Source organism: Electrona antarctica, assembly GCF_951216825.1.
Source record: "Electrona antarctica genome assembly, chromosome: 1".
Taxonomy (NCBI): Eukaryota; Metazoa; Chordata; class Actinopteri; order Myctophiformes; family Myctophidae; genus Electrona; species Electrona antarctica.
In genome coordinates this window covers 10348602-10373526 of record NC_136806.1, presented here as the reverse complement: position 1 = coordinate 10373526, position 24925 = coordinate 10348602, and the positions used below count along the sequence as shown (strand labels likewise).

The following is a 24925-nucleotide window of genomic DNA, read 5'->3' as shown; positions in this document are numbered from 1 at the left end:
GATATTTCTATGGGAACTGAATTATGTAATAAATAAACCTTGTTACATGATTATTGTGAGATCTATCTATTTTTATTTCATTATTTAGTTCACATAGCAACATCTACATTATCATGCTAGAATGATGGAATCTATAACTACCACTATGGTGAAGTCAATATTAATTTCATATTATGACCTACATCGCATGTTCAGTGTCATGGTTGTGAGCCATAGACGGAATAGCCTCTTAAAAAATGTAATAGTTTATTATGAATGTCATTGCAAACATCAGATTCGGTCATAATGATTAAGCCTCAAACTTAATGATAAATTAATAATGAAAGATATTCTATGGAAATTAACTAAGTGCTTGCTTTGTGGTTAAATGTTTTACATGGATACCTGAAATGACAGGAGTGATAGATGTTCAAAATTGTTTGATTGAGTCCAAGATATGTATAAATTAAATTTAAAATATGATTGAACTGGTATATTTGGTTCCCTTTCAGTCAGTTATTGATCTTGCTACTTTAACTCGATTTTATTCTTCAGCTATTTAAAATGCAGATCTGATTCTGTACAACATTGTAAAGTGTGTACAGCAGTATTTCTAAAGTATTAGTTAAATCCAGATTCATTTCACATTACAGGTAGTTTACAGCTGCAAAGTGGTGATATTCAGCTCTGCCAGTGTATTTAATACATTTATGCAAATATCTTTGTCAATGTAGTCAGTGTAGAGAAACACACGCTATGGTCTAAACTGTGAGGCATCGGAGCCCATGTGGCCATATGCCATAACTATCGAATATCAGAGTTGATGCCAATATCACAGCAAAATCTTAATGCCTTGTTACTAGCACTCCTAATGATACATTTGATGAAAAAATAAAGTGTAAATTGAATCCGTGGGTCTTTTTGAAAAGAATACATCTGACTTAACATCACAAACCAATGTACTGTACAACCATTCATTACAAACTGGCAGCACCAGTGGTCTCTGTTGTTCTGTTCAACTGAAGGTTTCGCTGCTTCTGTACGCCTTAGTGGGTTGGTACTCTTTAACGTCTCGCAGGTTGCTTGTTCATTCATGCAAATGTAAAGATGCAACTACCTAGGGTGTGTGTGTGGGTGGGTGGAATGTTTTTTTGTTGTTGTTGCTTTTGTAGTTGTCCACTTTTTTGTATCATTTTGGAAAAGAAAGAAAAGACTCGTATGTCATGTTTGTCTAAATAAAAATATCTTAAAAAATAAAATAAAATAAAAATGTTTGGAATCACCACCAGAAGGCGCATCACACCGAGATGGCGGCACATGCACATCATTCTATTCTGAATCTGAATTAATGTTAATGTAACACCACAAACACGCACATAAACATGCACTGGTGCGCACACATGCATCCTGAAATTCAGTTCAGACATCTCCAGACTCATACATAACACATTAAAATAATCTCATCTGCTAATTCAACACAGTCAGTGATGAATATTCCACCAGCCGATGCGATGGCTAATCAGCTTCATTATAAGTCAATGACATTGCATTAAGATGATGATGATGGTGCCATCAGGGGTCTGTCTGTGAGAGAACTTATATGGCGGGTTGACAGTAGTGCACATGCGGTCTCTACTGCCCTCTGCTGTACAATAATACATTTGCACTCAAAAATAGATTTAGTATTGAAACTGAAACTAACATGTCCAAGGAAGGTGATTTTGTTTGTCAATAATAGCCATCAATAAGGGCATATTTTCTATCATTTCTATTAGCAATGATGCGACCTCGCCCGCACCATTGTGATGTCAGAACCACATTGCGATGTCAGAACAGGCCAGCTTCATATATGGAGGGATTTTATCCCATTTTGACCTGAGGACGATTCTACAAATGTCTTCTAAATCCTTTTCTGTGAAACCCATGATTCTACGTATATGTCAGTGGTTCTCAAACTGTTTCATGTCAAGGACCCCCAAAAATATATTTAATTGCCCGCCGACCCCCATCTGAAAATATGTTGTTCCAGGGACCACCCAGAAGCAAAGATTTGAGTTAAAAACGTTCACTCTGAAAGAATATATATATTCAAAGATTTGTGCTACATTTTCACGATTTTTCAAAAATAGCAGAACTACAAGCTACGAGCTTGTAGATCTGCTATTTTTCAACAGCTAAAGCATAACATAATGCTTAAAACACCAACAGGGGTTCCCGCCCCAAAATGGGTTATTTGGGCCCTGTCCGGAGCCCGGGGGCAGAGGCTTTGGTGCTGGTTCTGGACAACCGGCTATCCGACCGACTCAAGGTCGGGCCTTGGCCTGCACACTCCCTGTGGTGGTGTGGAACGCGTGTGTCAAATTTGACGTCGGTGGGGCGAACGGTTCTCGGGTTACGTGGATTACAGACGTATACAGACTTTACAGAGACGTGGTGGCGTCAGTGAACACGTGGACTTGACGCTAAAAATAATTATTAAAAAAATGACATGGATCACACATCATTTGTATTCCATTGTTTGATACTGTATAGTAGGAGCCACTAGCCAAAGTGAAAACAACTGCTCACTTCTATCAGTGGCAGGCCTACTCACATATTTTACTTAAGTAAAAGTATCAATACTGCAATATTAAAATACTCAGTTGCAAGTAAAAGTCCGGAATTCAAAAAGTAAAAAGTATAAAAGTATTGGCGTCAAAATGTACCAAGAGTAGAATGTACTCATTGTGCAGAATGCCCCATTTCACAAGTTTTCAAATGTATAAAATGTATATAAATCTTTTGAAAATAGCCGATCTGCAAGCTCACAATGCGTCGACGATGTGACACATTGTGAGCTTGTAGATCGGCTATAGTCAAATGGCCGAAATGTATATAGAGCTGAAGGAGTTAATGTATGTTTTGTCATAACAATCCAAGTCTACAAAGTAACTTGTAACTAAATTTTTTGAGCGGTGTCTCCGCTCCATTACGGAGCTGTGTGTCCCCGTGTCTGTCCGAGCACGGAAAGCTGCAACACGGTAACTGTCAATTTCTCGACAGTTTCGGACGTGGGAAGGCTCGCCGGAACCGGGCCGCCCCCCCTGGGCGCGTTCCTGGGGACCCCCACGCAGTAACTCTGTCATTTCTTGACCGTTTCGGACACAGGAAGGCTCGCCGGAACCGGGCCGGCCCCCTGGGCGCGTTCCTGGGGGTGTGGATGTTCCGGGGACCCCCCGGGGACACCCACGCGGTAACTATCATTTCTCAAAGATTTTTTCCTAAAATAATCCAAGTACAGTACACTACAATACAGTACATAGTACAGTAACTGTACATGTTGTTTAACACATCAAATGGCCATAACTCCGTGACCATTGCTCTGATCGGCACAATAGGACGAAAAGATAGTAAAAATACATTATTCCGAGATCATTCATCTGTCCTCCTCGATGGAAAGCGATGGTCAAGGGCACGAGCAGCTATTCAAATGTTGAAAATGTACATCTGTAGTGTATGGATGTACACCGTGAAATCTTGAGTGTTACTTTTAATTAAGAGTGTGTGGTTACCTTTTTATAGTGTGTAGTCATTCCGAAGCTTCTCTCGTGCTGAGCCATTTCCCCGCATCTCAAATTTCATAAACGTGTCAGCAGTGGAACACTAGAAGCTTGAAACACACGACTCCTTTTTAGTAAAGTCACATTTTATTGCGTTCCGATTCATAGAAGCATTTCTTTAGAAAATATACTCATTTTCAGGCCTGTGAAATCAGTTCAAAACGGTCCCACTTATACCGACTCAAAACTCAATACTTTCACAGAGATGATAATGGGGAACAACAGACAACACACCCTTCCCTTGGTTCTCATCACCAGCATACACCAAAAGCGTACAACACATGTCAAACTATAATATTACCACAAAAGAACATGATTGTTTAATTTGCTAAGACTTTCACATCGGTTAGTGCAGTTAGCTGATTTATATTTTTTTAATATTTACACACTTCATTAGAATAAATACAAACTCACCCTTACAGTCGCGGTCACAGATTGTCAATAAAAGACGGAGAAGATGAGAAAAGACTATTGTCATTATTATTAAATACAATTCTGTACAAAGAAGTGCAGAGCAGCATACTCTGTGTACACTGTAGTGTACAGTATACTGTGTGTAGTGTGTGTGTGCGTGCGTGTGTGCGTGCGTGTAGGTAGTTATGCATATACAGTACTATAGGTATGAACCCTTCTTATCCACGAATGTCCAGTGTCCCCATGAGGCCTTGCGTGAATTGTTGGCATCACATCAATCAATTCATTTGTGTGATCCGTGTCAGTCGGGAACACAACCTGACAGAGGGTCATATATTAGTCTGCCTACTTCCCTACAAGATCTCTCTCCAGTCTCCACAGAGCTGATTCATAACGAATGATCAATGGCTCTTTGACACTTGCTCTCATAGATCAGGTCAGGTTGTGTGTTCCCTCATATTATTGTGGACTGATTTAATCCTTCATATAAATTGAATGACTGACACATGAATTGACACACACCCCTTTTCCCCAGTAAGCTCCTTGGGAAACTTGTGGATAGGGCGAGCACACCGAGACACATCGCTACAGGCGCCAACATTTGAGAAACGCCTTAGCAGGCAGCGGCAGCTAGGCTTGCCAGCTACCGCTGTACTTGACTCTCTTGGTTAACAATCGAAGAGGATGAGCGGTACCACACTGAAAAGTTGGGGAAATTTAAAACCTTTACGCACATCTGAAAAACAAAACACAAGCAAGAGAGAAACGCGCCACCAGACGTGCCATAATATAGAAAAATGATGGTTTCGCTGGCGATGTGTTTTGATGTGCGACGCGTCTCAGCATGATCGCCCTCTTACGCCTGAGAATAAACCGAAGCAAGTGCAAAACACAAAGGGGGGAGAACGAAACATAAAAAGCATACCTGTACATGCGTGTTCTGCAAACAAATAACATGTAGTGAAATAAATAAGCATTGGGTCAGGGTCCAGATGACTGAGTCCACAGTAGAATTAAAAGCTTGTTTCAGTCCAGTCCTGCAGCGCTGTCCAGTCCTCTGGTCTGTCCGTCCTCTGCTGTTGTCATAGCGGGTCTTCGTCGCCATGTTGGGGACTCTTGTGGCCTGAGAACAAGCAGATGGTGTCAAAAAATAAGATGATGAAAAAAAGATTATTAATATTAAAAAATCTATTCACTCAAATATCGTGATTTTTACTCCCCCCGTCAGGTGAGAATAAGCAGCTTGGACTCCTCATGCATTGAAGGAAGCATGAGGTCAGTCCGTTGCTTTCCCCAGGTTGGCAGAGGGAGTCTAGAGCCCATGATTACATTAGATAATTGACACTGGGTGAAAAAATGGGTTACAAAATCATGGGATAAAAAATTGGAGTAAAAACAAATTATATATATATATATATATATATATATATATATATATATCGTGATTTTTAATGCCACGATATTAATATTGAATCGTAATCGTAATTTTAAAAATATAAATATTTTAGCGTAGTTTTATTTTATTTATATATTTTATTTATTATTATTATTAATATTATTATTTATTTTTTCATGACAGTAAGGCTGACTTACACGTGCTGACTGGCTGCATTGAAGTGTATGATTCACCTTTTCATGGTTTATATTGTTATAATTGGATTTATAATGTTTCAGAAAGTTCTAGTATAAAAAAAAGCAAAGTAACTTCGCAATAAATCGCAATATCGGATATAATTAAACCATTTAGACCCGAGGACGATTCTACAAAATGTCTTCTAAATCGTGACAGCTTTATGAAAAACCCTATGGTAAATGCCAAATGGTGCATTTATATAGCGCCTTTATCCAAGGCGCTTTTACATAGATTGTGCATTACATTCACCCATTCAGGCATTCACACACACATTCATACACCGATTGCGGCGGAAGCCATGCAAGGTACCAACCAGCACATCGGGAGCAATTTGGGGTTCAGTGTCTTGCCCAAGGACACTTCGACATGTAGACAGGAGGAGCCGGGATTCGAACCGCCGACCCATGGATCATTGGACGACCTGCTCTACCTCCTGAGCCACAGCCGCCCTATGTTCGTTCTCAAACATTTTCATGTCAAGGACCCCCAAAAATTATATGTAATTTGCCGCCGACCTCCATCTGAAAATATGTTGTTCCAGGGACCCCCCCAGAAGCAAAGATTTGAGTTAAAAACATTCGCTCTGAAAGAATATATATTCAAAGATTTGCTACAAGCTTGTAGATATGCTATTTTTCAATAGAGCTAGTATAACATGCTTAAAACACCAAAAGGGGGTTCCCGTTCAGAATGGCAATCTAAATCGAATCCCCACCCTAGCTATCGAAATCGTATTGAATCGGGAGGTAAGTCCCACCCCTAAAAAGGACCCCCCTCCCAATACCACTTACTTTAGATCTTTGACATCCAAGTTCACATTAAAGGTTGATTGTATAACCATTAATGTCTAATTCCACGACAATGAGGCATTAGCATATTCAAATAATATAATTGCCTTTTATGCTGAGGTCTGTGACACGATGCATTCCCCTATTATTTGCTTCACGTTGATAGTAATTGATCGGAGGGGATCGATTACCATCAACAAGCTCTTTGACACCGTAACTCCGTATAGTTGGCAGCCATTTCTGCCGCGTCATCGCTGTCCACCGGAGGCGTCCGCCTTCAGGGGACATCGCCACAATTGCCAAATGGCACCGCGTCAAGTCAAGGAGGAGGGCGATGAGTCGGCTAAACGTGGATATCAATTTAGCCCTAGTAATGGAAAGCTGTATCCAAAAAAAAGAAAAGAAAATGTATCCACTCCAATCAAGGTAAAGCAGTGGTTTTCAACCAGTGGTCTGGGGACCACGAGTGGTCCTTGAGGGGGTTCCAGGTGGTCCCTGGCTAAATGATGGAGAGTTGGTAACCAAATGGACCCTTATTAGATCTTTAACTCTTGAGAGCGCTCCCAAGAGTTAAATTATTGTTAAACAATTAGAGAATGCATATAAGAATTGTTATTTTGATCAACGTATTGCCTGTTTTTCTCTCCTAATGGTACCAACAGTATTTCTACATTTGTGATACTGTTACCTTTACTTAAATGCATATAGTATGAAACTTTTCCCGGTGCTTACACAACGCAACAGAATACACACAGCATCCTCTATGGCACCACCGCCAAAGTCCTCAATAAACTTCAATATGTCCAGAACTCAGCTGCCCCGCCTGCTCACCAGTACCCATTCCAGAGATCATATTACACCAGTCCTCCGTGACCTTCACTGGCTCCCGGTCAAACAAAGAATCCATTTCAAAACACTCCTGACCACCTACAAAGCACTAAACAACCTGTGGCTCCCCAATGCATACCTCTGTGACCTCCTCAAACGTCATGTCCCCTCCCTCCCGCTCCCTCAGGTCTGGTGATGCTAACCTCCTCAAACGTCATGTCCCCTCCCTCCCGCTCGATCAGGTCTGGTGATGCTAACCTCCTCGACGACCCCAAGACCAAACTCTATACGTGGGGCGACAGAGCTTTTGCTGCCCCAACCCTGTGGAATGCACTCCCCAAAACACTCCTCTTCAATATTGCTTTCCCTAGCCAACTATTTTTCACAGTTTGTATTATTTTTATCCCTTAGCTTTTAGTGTTTATTTCTTTTTTAATACATTTATTTTTAGCTATATAAGTTTGAGATAGTTTCTCCCGGCGGATCCTGCCGGGAGCTGCCTATGCCATAGAAAGCTCCAGTTCCAGTTTACTGTCCTTGTGATAACATGTTAACCCATTTTGGGGCAGGAAGCCCTTTTGGTGTTCTAAGCATTATGTTATACTTTAGCTATTGAAAAATAGCAGATCTACAAGCTCATAGCGCTCAGGTCTGCTCATGAGGGTCTGGATCAACCACAGGTCTGCTCATGAGGGTCTGGATCAACCACAGGTCTGCTCATGAGGGTCTGGATCAACGCAAGCAGTGTTGTTTTTGGCAGCAAATTTTGATTTTAGTTTTAGTCATATAGTTTCTTGAATAGTTTTCATTTAGTTTCACTCACATTTTTTGTCATCTGGAAGGTTTTAGTGTTAGTCTAGTTTTAGTCGACTAAATATCATACGATTTTAGTTGACTAAATCTACAGTTGATTTAGTCGACTAAAATGTATTTTGGCGGGCCTTGATACCGTCGTAATGAGTGTGTAGAATGACTTATACTGGATCTCTTGTCCACTAGTCCCTTCCTAACATTTTAGTCTAGTTTTTATTTGTTGACGAAATTGTCAGTATATTTAGTCTTAGTCATCATGGCTTACTGTAGTTTTTATTTAGTTTCCATATAGTTTTCATTAGTGGAAAAAGGTAGTCGACGAACATTTTTCACCTTAGATTTAGTCTACGAAATGAACACTGAACGCAAGCGTAAAAAAACACAATCCAGGTCTAGTGTGCACGAAACGAGCACGCGCAAGGCAATTTCACGGGACCGTGGCCACGTAAATACGCTTGCGTTGTCGCCCCCTCGACTTCTCCGCACGTACAGAAGAAAAACCGCAGGTCTCATTGAAAATAAGACAGCGTTAATGGCTGCTCATCTGAAAGGACCTGTACAGATAGAGTACGTGCCCCTGGGGCAGTTCACATTAGATACAGTACGTACACCAGCTGCCCCCGGGGCAGTTCACAGACGTGTTTCTGTAGTGGGGGGGGAAGAGGGGCGTTCTCACAGGGATTCTGTGATCTGAGGACCACTTCAGATCAGAGGTGACTCCTTCCATGCCTGAAGGGAAATGTAATGACACACACAGACACACACAGGGGGAAAAAGAGGGGAGGGGGGGGGGGATTGGAATGAAGCAGCCAATTATATTATACAATTATATAGTAGTTTGGGCCGCTATGCGGCCCTCACATCTAGGTCGCACTGCCGATCCAACCCATATGTCCGAGTCAAGGGCTTTGTCAGAGTACCCGTTGTACCCGTCTGTCTGTGTCCCTTTTATGCCATTAGTGCAGGCATTTTGTGGCATAAAAAGAGCTTAACTTAACCAATATGCAACAGAAACTTTGCAAATGTGATGACCTCATACATTTGCTATGACGCGACATACCAAAGCCTACACAGGTTGTGCAGTCGACGCGCTGTGATTGGCCAGTCGCTGTGATGGACAGCCTAACCCTAACCTTAACCTCAGTAAAACTATACCTAAACCAGACCCTAACCTTAACCTCAGTAAAACTATACCTAAACCTAACCCTAACCTCAGTAAACTTAACTTGCCCGGGGGCGTAGTTATAAGCACGTAATTAGTATGTAGCTGCGACTGTGATGACGGCTATGGCCGTTTTTAGCCCAAGGAGTTTTTTTTCGTGCAAAGCAAATGCTTGCAATGGATTCAGAATTATGAAAACCCCCTAGTTTGACACATCACATGCTACTTGCAATGGATTCAGAATGATGAAAACCCCCTAGTTTGACACATCACATGCTACTTGAAGCAGAATTACATTTGGAAAAAGGTACCATCACCTATTTTAGCATGTTCCACCACTGGGACATTTGATATGTTGTTACTAACATATTTATGAAACAAAAACAGTTAGTTTGAGGCAATTTCTCAAAATGCCTGCACTACATATGGAAATCTCTGTATAAATGGCAAATGGTGCATTTTATATAGCGCCTTTATCCAAGGCGCTTTACATAGATTGTGCATTACATTCACACATTCATACACCGATTGCGGCGGAAGCCATGCAAGGCACCAACCAGCACATCGGGAGCAATTTGGGGTTCAGTGTCTTGCCCAAGGACACTTCGACATGTAGCCAGGAGGAGCCGGGATTCGAACCGCCGACCCATGGATCATTGGACGACCTGCTCTACCTCTTGAGCCACAGTCGCCCCCGTCGTATCCGTCACTGTCCTTTTAACCCCTGATGGCATCATGCTACGCTGCAGAGCAGACAGCACAAGGCGTACGCGTGTCGGCGTCAAGCCTTCATCATCAGCGTTGTGACCGTAAAAGGCGTACGTTATGTTGTGCTGTCCGCTCTCTGCAGCGCACCATGTTGTGCTGTCCGCTCTGCAGCGTACCATGTTGTGCTGTCCGCTCTCTGCAGCGTACCATGTTGTGCTGTCCTCTCTCTGCAGCGTACCATGTTGTGCTGTCCTCTCTCTGCAGCGTACCATGTTGTGCTGTCCGCTCTCTGCAGCGTACCATGTTGTGCTGTCCGCTCTCTGCAGCGTACCATGTTGTGCTGTCCTCTCTCTGCAGCGTACCATGTTGTGCTGTCCGCTCTCTGCAGCGTACCATGTTGTGCTGTCCGCTCTCTGCAGCGTACCATGTTGTGCTGTCCGCTCTCTGCAGCGTACCATGTTGTGCTGTCCTCTCTCTGCAGCGTACCATGTTGTGCTGTCCGCTCTCTGCAGCGTACCATGTTGTGCTGTCCTCTCTCTGCAGCGTACCATGTTGTGCTGTCCACTCTCTGCAGCGTACCATGTTGTGCTGTCCGCTCTCTGCAGCGTACCATGTTGTGCTGTCCGCTCTCTGCAGCGTACCATGTTGTGCTGTCCGCTCTCTGCAGCGTACCATGTTGTGCTGTCCGCTCTCTGCAGCGTACCATGTTGTGCTGTCAGCTCTCTGCAGCGTACCATGTTGTGCTGTCCGCTCTCTGCAGCGTACCATGTTGTGCTGTCCACTCTCTGCAGCGTACCATGCCAATGTATCATTGAATTACAAACAAGACAGCTCTGTGAGTGCTCCTTTTCTCATTTAGAGTTACTTTCCCGACCGTGCACCCGATAAGAATGCTCAGAGAGTTGGCCGTGCATCCCGTAAGAATGCTCAGAGAGTTGGCCGTGCATCCCATAAGAATGCTCAGAGAGTTGGCCGTGCACCCTGTAAGAATGCTCAGAGAGTTGGCCGTGCATCCCGTAAGAATGCTCAGAGAGTTGGCCGTGCATCCCGTAAGAATGCTCAGAGAGTTGGCCGTGCACCCTGTAAGAATGCTCAGAGTTGGCCGTGCACCCGGTAAGAATGCTCAGAGAGTTGGCCATGCACCTTGTAAGAATGCTCAGAGAGTTGGCCGTGCACCCTGTAAGAATGCTCAGAGAGTTGGCCGTGCACCCTGTAAGAATGCTCAGAGTTGGCCGTGCACCCTGTAAGAATGCTCAGAGTTGGCCGTGCACCCTGTAAGAATGCTCAGAGAGTTGGCCGTGCACCCTGTAAGAATGCTCAGAGTTGGCCGTGCACCCTGTAAGAATGCTCTGAGTTGGCCGTGCATCCCGTAAGAATGCTCAGAGTTGGCCGTGCACCCTGTAAGAATGCTCAGAGAGTTGGCCGTGCACCCTGTAAGAATGCTCAGAGTTGGCCGTGCACCCCGTAAGAATGCTCAGAGAGTTGGCCGTGCACCCTGTAAGAATGCTCAGAGAGTTGGCCGTGCACCCTGTAAGAATGCTCAGAGAGTTGGCCGTGCACCCTGTAAGAATGCTCAGAGAGTTGGCCGTGCACCCCGTAAGAATGCTCAGAGTTGGCCGTGCACCCTGTAAGAATGCTCTGAGTTGGCCGTGCACCCTGTAAGAATGCTCAGTTGGCCGTGCACCCTGGAAGAATGCTCTGAGTTGGCCGTGCACCCTGTAAGAATGCTCAGAGAGTTGGCCATGCACCCTGTAAGAATGCTCAGAGAGTTGGCCGTGCACCCCGTAAGAATGCTCAGAGAGTTGGCCGTGCACCCCGTAAGAATGCTCAGAGTTGGCCGTGCACCCTGTAAGAATGCTCTGAGTTGGCCGTGCACCCTGTAAGAATGCTCAGTTGGCCGTGCACCCGGTAAGAATGCTCAGAGAGTTGGCCGTGCACCCTGTAAGAATGCTCAGAGAGTTGGCCGTGCACCCTGTAAGAATGCTCAGAGAGTTGGCCGTGCACCCTGTAAGAATGCTCAGAGTTAGCCGTGCACCCTGTAAGAATGCTCAGAGAGTTGGCCGTGCACCCTGTAAGAATGCTCAGAGTTGGCCGTGCACCCTGTAAGAATGCTCAGAGAGTTGGCCGTGCACCCTGTAAGAATGCTCAGAGAGTTGGCCGTGCACCCGGTAAGAATACTCAGAGAGATTGGAGTCGTTCTTTGCTTCCTTGATGTAAGTCATCAGTATAATGCTCATATATTGGATATATTGGCTGGATCGGCCAGTGGGCCCTGACCCAGACGAGGTTAAGAACCGCTGCTGTAAACAAGAACAGCAAGCAGGAGGATTCACAGACAATGACACAGGTTTGGACGTGCATGGCTGAATACTACAGTATGTACAAATGCATATCACACACAGTGTGTTATATGTGTTCCTACTGGACAAGGGCATGCAGTATGGACTAGGAAGTGCAGATCATTTCAGGCATGTGTGGATGTGCGCCTTAGAGTATATATTAATAGAGACGGCACCCGGAGGAAACCCTGAGGCGAAATGGACATAATGGCCGAATGTGGTATTGCAGCGCTGGGACAGCGCTGGTCCGTTGACCATCATTGCGCACGTTCATGATGACACGTGAACACTGTTTCATACGTGAACGCATGCAATCATAGTCAACGGCCAGCACGTTCACAATTTGGCCCAATCCATCCCAGAATGCACTCTGTTCCTACCCGGAAGGAGGAGTGAAATCACCTCATGCACTTTTGAGCAACTTAATGCAAGTGGATGGGAGGAGAAATCCGGTGCTGTCTCTATTAATATATACTCTGAGGTGTGTGTGTGTGTGTGTGTGTGTGTGTGTGTGTGTGTGTGTGTGTGACTGTGTGTGACTGTGTGTGCATACATACCCATGTCACATGAGTTGGCTTTTCTGTTGTGATGCGACTTCGCTGGAAATCCGTTAGCCCCTCCCTCTTCATCTGACAGATGAAGCAACGAGTAGTATCACCATCATCATAATCAATCATCACATTATCATCCATTCTTTGCATAATATATCCCTAATGACACCAACAGCACCATAATGTTTATCTTATCTTAACAATCATGATGCATATTGCCAACCTGTATCCCTTCCATCACCATCATCATTCTTTTCCACTTCAGCTACTCCTACAACATTATTGCTGACATGAATGAAAGCTGTATTTTGGGGGAAGCACTTAATGCCTTATTGGCCATTTGCTCAAATACTAAAATGATCAAGGGAACAGTCTGTCTTTTTACACCCAAACAAGAAATCTTGAAACTGGAACCCCACAAGTCCTACAAACGCACTTGGGGAGACAGGGCCTTCGCAGTGGCCGCCCCTTCTCTTTGGAACTCACTCCCAACTCACATCAGATCTGCCCCCACCTTCGAAATGTTCAAAAGCACACTCAAAACCCACCTTTTCAAAATGGCTTTCCCTACATAACCCCCCCCCCCCCCCCCCCCCCCCACACACACACACCCTTCTTGTTTGTCCTTTTTTTATTTTGATTCCTAGTTTTTAACCTTTTAAACCTTTTTAACTTGTTTTTTTTTTCCTCTAATACAAATGTTTGTACTAAAATGTCTGTAAAGCGACTTTGGGTACCCAGAAAAGCGCTATATAAATCGTATGTATTATTACTAGAATTTCGCGGGCCTTCGGCCCGCTCATCCCAGAGTTGCGTTGCCCCGCGTTGCGATACAGAAGTCCACAGATACAGAAGTCCACAGTGACACGCGTTGTATGCAGCTGTTTTGTGTTGCAGCGCGTGCGCGCGTGTAGTGTTGTTGGTGTTGTTCTTATCCATATATGTGCCTCGGTTTGTCCCGTTTGTTCCACGCCAGGTGTCGATTTTTTCTGTGCGTGTTTTCATAGACGTGGCAACAAATTAGCAACAGTAGCCAATAGGGTTGGGATTCGGAACCGGGTCCATTTCAGACCCGGTTCCGACATTGCGGATCCGGAGCCGGTTCCATCGTTTTTTTATTAACGGTTCCACAAACGGTTCTCATCAGTCGTCATTTAGCTCCGCTGTGTCTGCTTGCATGCAAGCAGAGCCTGGGGTGACGTCACCCCACCTACGTGAGTGAGTGAGGTCTGGGAGGATACGCCCACTGTTCTGTCTGTGCATTCAGCGACCGCCGCGGAGCGAGTGGGACAGTATGTCGAAGAGATCTCCAAAGTGTGGTTATATTAACAGAGAGGGAAATGACTGAGGCTGAGCACGCAAAGTGCAATACATTTGATGCTATAGTTGCAAAGGTTGTTGCAACTTGTACCACGTCCACATTGAGAAACATCTCAAAATCAATATGCCTACACGAGTGCACATTGCGTTTGTGAGCCATGCGGAAAGCCGTGCCCGCTCTCCCCGCAGCTCCACCACAGCCGACGGGGGACGAGGATGATGCAAGGCTGGTTTACTTTCCCCAGGCTAGAAAACTAACGTCTACAGAGCTTTTCATTAGGCGTATTGTACAACTGTTGTCAATGGTGTTAATTTAGAACGCCAATGACTCGACGTCTTTCTGTCTGATATTTTATGAATCACGTTAACTATAGAGCCAAATCAATTTGTCTGCACGTATTTTTACAACTTATAAGCAACTCAACTGCTTTTGATTTGGCTCTAAATTAATCGCGTGACTGTTGAGAGCCCAGCCTTTAGGTGCATATACCTCCATAGATTGATTACTTTATAAACAGTTTGCAGAAAAAAGCACAGGAACGTAGCCTGACAGTTCAATACAAGGTCTGCTAAGAGGATTTTATAATCCAAGAAAGCACTATGGCTTGTTTCCATTAGGGTAAGGGGTACTTCATATAAGATTAATCTGAACATTAAAGACAACATTAGTCACCAAAACAATATCATTATTGCAATGTACAAATTGCAATATACAGTACAAATTGCAACAATTATATTGTTGTGGTGGCTATAGCTGCTGCTGGAGGTGGTGGTGAAGTTTAAATAATAGTGCCACCTCATAATTGTAAAGTGCATTTTCAATAATTGAATTAATGAATTTGTGTTTATTATGTACTTGGTTAGGTTAGTTATAATATAAGCATAATCTATGTCAGAAAAAAAGGGGAAAAAATAATATTAGGATCCGTTAAGGGAACCGTTAGGAACCGGAACCGTTAAGAGGGATCCGGGAAGGATCCGGAACCGTTAAAATCCTAACGAATCCCAACCCTAGTAGCCAATGGGAAAAAAGGATGCAGTGTTGCCAGGTCCGCGAGTTTTAAGCGTGTTGTAGTGTGTGTGAGCAGGGCTCGACGCTTAGCATTTTTCCAAGTAGCACGCAAATGTTTTTAGGAGCCCGATGAAAAGTTATCAAATAATGTGTTTGAGGGCCCTCCTATCCTATATACAGCTTTAGTCCCCACACGTCTCAATATTGGCCATTGACAATGAACAGAGAAATTAGGTCAAAATTCTGCAAAAAATGACGTAAATTCAAATTTATTGTTATATATATATTTTTTGTATATTTGTTTTTTAATACTTTACTTATAAAAAAACCTGGCAACCCGCACCCCGCGGTCATTTTCCGCTAACCTGAGCGGGGCTCCCTAGCCTGCTGGAGGGGGTCACATCATCCCATGCACCCTCGAGAGGAAAAAAAAGGAAAATAAATGCAGCCTTGAGCCACCAGTAGGTGCGTTTACATGGACACCTTTCTTCCAATCTGATTAAAATAAACCCGATTGAAGGTTTTGGATCAAGTGTTTACATGGGGCAAGTTCAATCCGATCAGGTGTTTACATGTGCCCACTTTTAATCAGATTAGCTGCTGTTTGTATAATGAAATCAGACCCATCTGAACAGAGTGGTGATGTACTCAGGGGCGGCCTTAGAGATCGGGAGGCCCCGTTCATGACGTCATAATTGTAATAATTAATAATTATTATCCAAAAAAAAAAATGTTTTTTTTTCCTCTTTTTTTGTCAGTGTCTCAGCGCTGCTAGTGCAGTGAGTGCACGCGGGAGGCCCCGTTCATGACGTCATCATTTTAATAATGAATAATTATTATCAAAAAAACAAAAAAACCTGCAGCAATTATTAGCTGATGCCAACTAGTGGTAAGTGGACGTACAGGAGGAGGATGAATAATTGACTAGGCTGATTGGAAGGATGTGATGCAATGCAATACTACTACTACTACAAATAATAATAATAATAATAATAATTACATAATTTTTAAATTCAATTGAAATGATTGAGACATATATAAGGCCGCCACTGGATGTACTGTACTCGTTCTGTACTCGTACTGTACTAATACTGTACTTGTACTGTAGCCTACTACATTGTACTGTACTGATACCGTACTTGTACTGTAGCCTACTACATTGTACTGTACTGTACTGATACCGTACTTGTACTGTAGCCTACTACATTGTACTGTACTGTACTCGTACTGTAATGCACTTGTACTGTAGTCGTACTGTACTTACTTGTACTATACTGTACTCATACTGTACTACATTGTACTGTAGGGCATTCACTTCTAGTCAGTTTTACTAGTTGACTAGTTGCCTAGTTTACTAGTCGACTAGTTGATTAACACCTTGGATGTCCAAGTCAGAGTTCTCCGTCCAAGTTCAAGGTCATGGTCAAGTGCCCAACACGGAGATTGATAAACAGGACGGAGATTAATGAAAACAAAACCGTTCGCATCGCTCTAGAGCCTTGGAGCGCTTGTTGCCCGATCCGATGACGTGTCAAAAAGTGACACGTCATCGAAAATCTCCCCTGCCTGTTTAGCTGACGAAAACGAAAATCTTAAAACGATCATAACTCCCGATCTAAATCATCCCGTCTAATTCTGAAAAAAGATCCTGTGTTTGACGGCCTTCCGCGGTCCAGTCGCTAGTCGCGATAGATTTATTATGACCTCCCGTTGTTGTCGAACGACTCTAGAGTGGTGTGGCTATTGTTAGCTGCTACACAGACATGCACACCAACTTCCGGTGCGCCGGTAAAAGTGGTCCGTGCGCTACAAATGATGGGCACCCTGGATGAAATGGATTAAATAGTTCCGGGCTTCTAAGGTGTTTTAACTACCTATTATGTAAAAGTATAGTACAGTACAGTACAGTAGGCTGAGAGTACACTCCACTAAAAAAATCTCAACTTCCCATCATGCACCTGTGCACGGTGTGAAGCTCGACAGCGCCACTTTGTCACCTGTTGGTACCCTAAACGGACAGACAGACATAGGGACACACATTGCCGTTCCTTAAGTGGCTGCACCACTCAATAATACATTATTATTATTATACACACAGCTAACCATATTATTATTAATAGGCCTATTATTACTATAAAATGGGTCACCACATGTGTTTTCCCACTTTTACCCATTCTTCCCTCCCGCCTTTACACACACTGAACTGTTTTTTGTTTGGGTTTTTTTAATCGGGAGGCCCCCAATGCTCGAGGCCCGTTTCAATTGAAACGATTGAAACATATATAAGGCCGCCACTGGATGTATTTGGATTTGTTTCGTTAATGAAGCAGCAGAACAGTTTGACTTCAACTTTTCTGATGGGGGAAATGAGTGGAGAAGATGAGCAGAAGAACAAAGGGATTGTAATGGTAGGCCTACCTAATACCTATAGGCTATAGAGCGCCGCAGTCCCGCCCCCTACCATGGCCCAGGAAATGAATCCCAATGCATTTTTCCCATAGACATTTCAAAAAGTAAATAAATAAAATAAATACTTTCTGAAATGTCTATGAGGAAAATGAACGGAGAATCATTTCCTGGGCCATGTAGGGGGCGGGACTACGACGCTCTATAGGCCTACTGTTACAACGCTGCTGTTTGTGTAGGCCTACTGGCTACAGCCCTACTTGTAGATGGGCTTGCCCACTTCCAACCCATGCCAGTTAGCCCACATGTAGACCATGTTGGAACTACATGGGCTTGCCCACTTCCAACCCATGCAAGTTAGCCCACATGTAGACCATGTTGGACCAATATGGGCTTGCCTACTTCCAACCCATGCCAGTTAGCCCTTGTGTAGACCACGTGGGACCTATATAGGCTTGCCCACTTCCAACCCATGCAAGTTAGCCCACATGTAGACCATGTTGGAACTACATGTTCCCAGTTCAAGCCCATTCCCACTTGTACCCATGTATCCCGCATTGAAACCACATGGGACCCAAGTGGGCGTGCTGGCTGGGTTCCATCTCTCCTCTCTCATCTCTGTCGAGAATGCAACTAGCCTACTTGGACTGTGTCTGTTTAGCAATGGTAGGCTACTGAATGGTAGAGCCTTCAGACGTCGGAGTTGATTGATTTCCAGTTTATTTTGTGGCTAGTAATTAATAACCCTTATGGTCTGAGTCGTCTCGTCTTTATACTATTTATTATTAATTCAGCTTTCACATTTTACCCTACCCTATAGTTGCAATGGAAAGAATATTATATTAAATATCTATATACAATGAAAAATATTAAGAGTAGGCTACATGGCATGCAAGCCATTTAAAATGTAAAATAGGCTAATGTGGAATTTTACGCAGGTGGTTCCAAATGATGAATTGATTACATCACTAGCAAAAGACGTGAAACTAGGTCAAATCAATTACTGTAGCTGCAGCGGAGCTGTTCCAACTCTGACTTGAAGCAGCGGAGCTGGTCCGACTCTGACTCACTTGAAGCACACTAAACTGACCAGCTTCAAGTTTAAACCATAATGGCATGTAGGCATAGTATTGGATATCAACTTTCTTCAGCCGAACAGAAACAGATCTGCGATCACAGAGGCAGGGGTGGGGGGGGCAGCGCATGCAACTTCAGGTAGCCTACGAGTGATTCTCATCATCCATTATCTCAGTGGCTGCAACACTTTTATTTATTTATACTTTTTATTTGCATGGGAGATTTTTGGCAATAGTTCCGTGTGTGTGCGCGCACGTGCGCTTGCAGAGAGAGAGGGGGAGAGGGAACGAGAGAGGAATACCGCCTCATCGCACTGCCAAAAACAAGGAGGTTAAGCAACAGAAATTGCCGACGATTTGATGTGCAGAAAGAACATATCAGATTCTAATCGGGTTAAGGTGTATACATGGAAGAAATGTCCTCTTGATCGGGTCTAAAAAAAGTCTAGACCACCCCTCTGCACCCGATTAGAATTTAAATCGGGTCGGACTTGATCGGGTTTATTTAGGTGTATACATGGATATTTTAAATCGGGTGTATTTAAAACCTTGTTTTAACCCGATTAGAACGTGACATGTAAACGTGCCTACTGTGGTCTTGTGGAGCTTGATCACCTCCTCCTCCTCCTTTCCCCAAATTGCCAATCCCAATAAATCCAAAAGTAGCCTAGTGTGAATACTTCCACAGGCTAATTACTAAAGGATAAACTATCAGTCTTCTCCAAAATCTTGACAACGCATTGTAAACAGAGACAGAAGCCGTGTATGTGTCACACCAAAAGTGGTGACCTATAGAATCCTGTACATATAAGCATCACGCAATCGTCACCCTTACACAGCTGTCATTAATTATGGGGTGAAGACGTGTGTGCTCTCTCGCTCTCTCTCTCTCGCTCTCTTGTCTCTCCTCCCTCTCTGGGGTGTGTGTGTGTGGGGGGGGGGGATTAGTTGCGCTGCCTTCGACAGTGCTATACTTCTCCAGCAGCGGTGCAGAACCGAGAGAGTGACACATTGTTTTGGATGTAAACGGCGCAACTTTTAGCTTTAAAGATCGGATTCTGTAGTCGCACCGGTGCTACAAAGGGAATTGTACAACTTGCACGGTGATATTTTAAGTCGCAAATGCGAGTACCTAGTCGCACTGTCGAGGCCTGTGTAGTGTAGTGCCATTTGCGCTGCATCGCGAGGCGATCCAAATTCCCCCCCCGCGCACGCACGCACGCACACACACACTGTACGTAGCTGTTTGTTGTTGCAGCGCGCGCGTGTGCGTGTAGTGTTGGTGTTGTTGTTCTTATCCATATATGCGCCTCGGGTCGTCCCGCTTGTACCACGCCAGGTGTCGACGCGTTCGTGTTTGCATTATTGTAACTGTCCAAGTTAGAGTCAGTGTTTGCGGTGTGTAGTTCTTCTTCTTCTTTTGGTATGTGTGTGTGGGTCACGTGGTGGGCTTTGAGCAAATGGGAGAGGGAATGTAGTGTTGCCAGGTCCGCATATTGTAAGCGAGTGGTAGTGTGTGTAAGTAGCGTGTTGAATGGCATTTTTTGTGTGCTTGTTTTCATAGACGTGGCAACAAATTAGGCGGGGGTGTCGGTGCTTGTGGCGTGTTTGTGTTTATTATTGATATTGATATTGTTTGTGAGTCTGGACGGGAGCCGGCTTTAGTGGCAGTGCAATGTCAATTTTGACGCGGGTGGTGTTGAGTGTGGGCGTGCGGCGCGACATGAGGAGATAGCCGTGGATCGACGTGGAGGGTAAGTCTGTGACGTCTTAGTGTGTTGTTGCAGTGTGTGTTGCTCCTGCTTGGGCTTCGGCACCCAGCGTGTCAGTGACGTAGTAGCTGGTGACTTTGGGTATTGGGTTGCGTACATGTTGTCAATTGTATAATAGATTATTATTATTAAAACTGATGACTGGATTGGCTCTGCACCTCATGCTCTCTGGATCTCTCTATCTAAATTACATCAAACCCGGCTCACAATCCCAGTGTCAATATAGGTGTAGACAGCCTCATGCACGAATGTGGGATTCACAGGCACGCCTTCTCCTCAATCGTGCCTGATACTGTAGACACCGGACGTGTTTTAGATGGTTTAAAATAATATGCAGTGTTTTCGACGTAATGAAGACAGCCTGGATACAGGACACTTGGATTATAGTGTTGTAGTAGTTTAAGATTTTTTATTTAATATATTTTTTCTGTCTCCCAAGGGAAGACAGAAAAGACCCACAGTGCACCCACTGCACACAAAATGTGGTGGAAACAGAGCTACACTTTCTAACCACCTGCCCAAGACATCAGAGACACATACTTCCCACAGATCACACACACACACACACACACACACACACACACACACACACACACACACACACACACACACACACACACACACACACACACACACACACACACACACACACACACACACACACACACACACACACACACACACACACACACACACACACAAAGTGCGTTTGAATCTATGACCCGCGACAAAAAACTCCCATACCTATTGGGAAACACAGCAGCAAGATTTGTGAACTGTTGCGACAAAAGAAGGTTAGCCGGTGGAATACAACCACCCTAAGGACTACTATCTGTACCAAGTAGACTGCTAGATAATTATTTTGTAATACTATATAAACAGTCTTGAGAAAAAATGCTACTATTTGTCCCAAAGTGACTGCAAAGAATTGCTGCTATTTGTTTAAAAAAAAAGCTGTATACCCTGTATAACATGTACAGTTGGGTGCCACCGATATTGTCCCTTATCATTTGACCCATTTAGGCCTGACCTCAAAATTTAAAAAAATCCTTCTAAATCCTCCAATTTTCTGAAATAAATATTTTCACGATTTTTCAAAAATAGCAGACCTACAAGCTCGTAGCGCACCACTCGGTGGCGCGCTATGAGCTTGTAGATCTGCTATTTTTCAATAGCTAAATTATAACAATGTTTAAAACACCAAAAGGGGTTCCCGCCCAAAATGGGTTAACTGTCCTTTTGCGCAGATCACGCAAACCTCAGCAAAAAGAAAAGGACAATATCGATGGCCTCCAACTGTATATAACTATGCAATGTGATTTCTGTTCACAAAATGCTGTACCCCCCTCCAACTGTATATACTTTCCACATTTTCAAAAGATTTTTAAGTGGTGCAACCACTTCCTTAAGTGACTATGTGTGTGTGTGGGTGGCTGGCTGGCTGGCTGAGTGCGTCTGAGCACGAAAACAGCATGGTTGTTTTTCACCACCTGTGCGCAACCTAACACACACGCACATATTAACTGTATATATGGTGATTTCGGGTGTGCCAGTACAGTACAGTACAGTACAGTACAGTACAGTACAGTACAGTACAGTACAGTACAGTACAGTACAGTACAGTACAGTAGAGGGACCCCCACACGGTAACTCATTTCTCAACCGTTTCGGACGCGGGCGGCTTGCCGGAATCGGGCCGGCACGCTGGGTGCGTTCCTGTTGGTCTGGAACCCCCCCCCCCCCCCTCCCGGAGTTGCACCACTTACTTCACACGGGTGTGATTTTTACTATGAATTTTTACTTTGAATTGAATTGAATATATTGCGGGTGAAGTCTTCTTCAAATTTCTAAAAATGTCAAAGATTTTTTCTGAATCTTCCAAGCTATAAAATGCATTGCATCGCTTAGTGCTGTGAGCTTGTAGATTGGCTATTTTTTTGGCAAAGAAGTTTGATGTAGAGGGGGGAAAAATGAGCGGACCAAGGATACCCCAGTCAACAAAGTATAGGTTTTAAGTCGTTAAAATGGATAAAATAAAAAAAGGCAATCATTCATTGATGACTGTGATGTTCCAGTCATACCTGGGGTGACAGCTGCCTCTGACATCTCAAACACAGGCTTGGCAGAGGCGAGAGGCACGCAGCACGGGCTTTCCATCTGACTGCATCCCTCCTCCTCTTCACTGACAGGAGCCGTGGTGGAGCGCTCACTGGAAGGAGTGGTACCAGGTGACGTCCTGGGAGCCGTGGTGGAGCGCTCACTGGACGGAGTGGTACCAGGTGACGTCCTGGACGGAGTGGTACCAGGTGACGTCCTGGGAGCCACGTCATCCTCTGGGGGGCTCTCGTCTTTACTGGGCTGCGTGGGGGGGATGAGGAGGGAGTGACGGTCACTGCTGGGTTGGTTCATGTTTTTGGGAGGTTGATTTAGAACTTTGAGCCAGAGGTGTTGTTCAAATAAGACACACTTTCAGCGGCACATAGACCCGTGCGCACACACGTGCACACACACACACACACACGTGCACACACACACACACACACACACCCCTACCTTATTTGGAAGTGGAGGACGTTGTCCCTCTGGCTCAGTGGCTTTTGGCTTCTCTTCAGGTTGTCCTTCAGTCTCATCCTCCTCCCTCTCTGCTGCCTCTTCTACATGGAGACAGTAAATAATAAAATAAATAAATAAATCACTATAAAATTCTGTAAAATATATATTTAGCCCAAAGTTAGAAAGTTCAAAAATAGCTAAAATTGCTAAAACGAAAGAAAGCCGCAAATGAAAATAAAATAACACTAATCTTTTACTTTCTCTAATAACCTAAAACATGAACCTTGGTTGAAAAACCTAAAGTTGATGCCTCATTGGCCGCTGCAGTTCGTTGGAGCCATGTGTGTTGACGGGAGGGCGGAAGAATTTACACTGGTACGCCGGAAGAGTGGACTACGTCACGCTGCCACTCAAGTGACTACTGGCCAATCACAGCGCAGCTTTTCCGGGACTTATTAGACCTGAACATCATCAACACTCATGCTTCCGCGGGGCTTCGCAAGGAATCTCGGGAATTCTTTGCCCTCCCTTGAGCACATACGCTCCAGAGCCGAAAGGGGCGTCTACCTTTATGTCTATGACATAATCAACCAGTGAAGGAAGGCACCGGCTGCGCAGGGACAGGGAGGGACTGCCGGCATTCTGGGGGCCCTGGACCCCTGGCCCTCTGCACTGCCTGCACACAGAGGAGTTCAGACAGAGCAGACCACATGTGCATTCTGGGGGCCCTGGACCCCTGGCCCTCTGCACTGCCTGCACACAGAGGAGTTCAGACAGAGCAGACCACATGTGCATTCTGGGGGCCCTGGACCCCTGGCCCACTGCACTGCCTGCACACAGAGCAGACCACATGTGCATTCTGGGGGCCCTGGACCCCTGGCCCGCTGCACTGCCTGCACACAGAGGAGTTCAGACAGAGCAGACCACATGTGCATTCTGGGGGCCCTGGACCCCTGGCCCTCTGCACTGCCTGCACACAGAGGAGTTCAGACAGAGCAGACCACATGTGCATTCTGGGGGCCCTGGACCCCTGGCCCACTGCACTGCCTGCACACAGAGAAGACCACATGTGCATTCTGGGGGCCCTGGACCCCTGGCCCACTGCACTGCCTGCACACAGAGAAGACCACATGTGCATTCTGGGGGCCCTGGACCCCTGGCCGCTGCACTGCCTGCACACAGAGAAGACCACATGTGCATTCTGGGGGCCCTGGACCCCTGGGCCCCTGCACTGCCTGCACACAGAGCAGACCACATGTGCATTCTGGGGGCCCTGGACCCCTGGCCGCTGCACTGCCTGCACACAGAGAAGACCACATGTGCATTCTGGGGGCCCTGGACCCCTGGCCCACTGCACTGCCTGCACACCGCACAGTTCAGACAGAGCAGACTGAGGGGCAGCCACATGAAAGAAAGCACAGACAAAATCCAGTTCATAGGAACTAGTACTTCTGTGTAGTGAAGCAAGTGAAGCATCACGGAGAGAGCAAAGTAAAACCGCTGCTATTGAAAAGACCGTTCCCTTTCCTCCTCCTCATGCAGCTTGGAGACGAGAGTCATCTGCGGTTCTGTTGCTTCTTCTTGTTCAAATGACTGTAATCCTCTTGACTCTTGTCCAAGTCTCAGTGCCAGGCTCTAATAAGAGACGTGATGATTGCGTCATGCCGTTGCTTTAGTTTTCTTTCTTTTGAAGCCGGCCTCTCTTCCCTACACGGGTTCACACTGCGTATTATTAGAGTTGATTTGACGTATATGGCCGCTTTTGAAGCATGGCTGGATGTGGCCGCTGGCTATTGTACTGATCTCTCAGTTCCCTGTGAGCCCATGTCATGTACTATGATCTATGGGCATGGCAGTGGTTCCCAAACGGTGGTGTGTGCACCCCTTGCGGTGTGTGAACGCCCTCTAGGCGGTGCGTGATATGAAAAGGGTAATGGTGGTTTTATGGTGTTATTTAACACAAAACGGGCAA

General features: G+C 44.9%; 1 protein-coding gene across 1 annotated transcript in view; it reads right to left on the bottom strand.

Annotated features, from left to right (window-relative positions):
• Nucleotides 1-3655: 3655 nt before the first annotated feature.
• carmil3 (capping protein regulator and myosin 1 linker 3) overlaps nt 3656-24925 on the bottom strand; it is a 173379-nt gene continuing 152109 nt past the window's right edge. The window contains exons 27-31 of the mRNA XM_079488499.1: nt 22954-23054; nt 22482-22758; nt 12821-12892; nt 8664-8783; nt 3656-5115 (exon numbers count right to left, since the gene is read on the bottom strand). Of these exons, the coding sequence (XP_079344625.1) occupies nt 5075-5115; nt 8664-8783; nt 12821-12892; nt 22482-22758; nt 22954-23054 (611 nt within the window). The 3' untranslated portion in view covers nt 3656-5074. The remainder of the gene's footprint in view (nt 5116-8663; nt 8784-12820; nt 12893-22481; nt 22759-22953; nt 23055-24925) is intronic.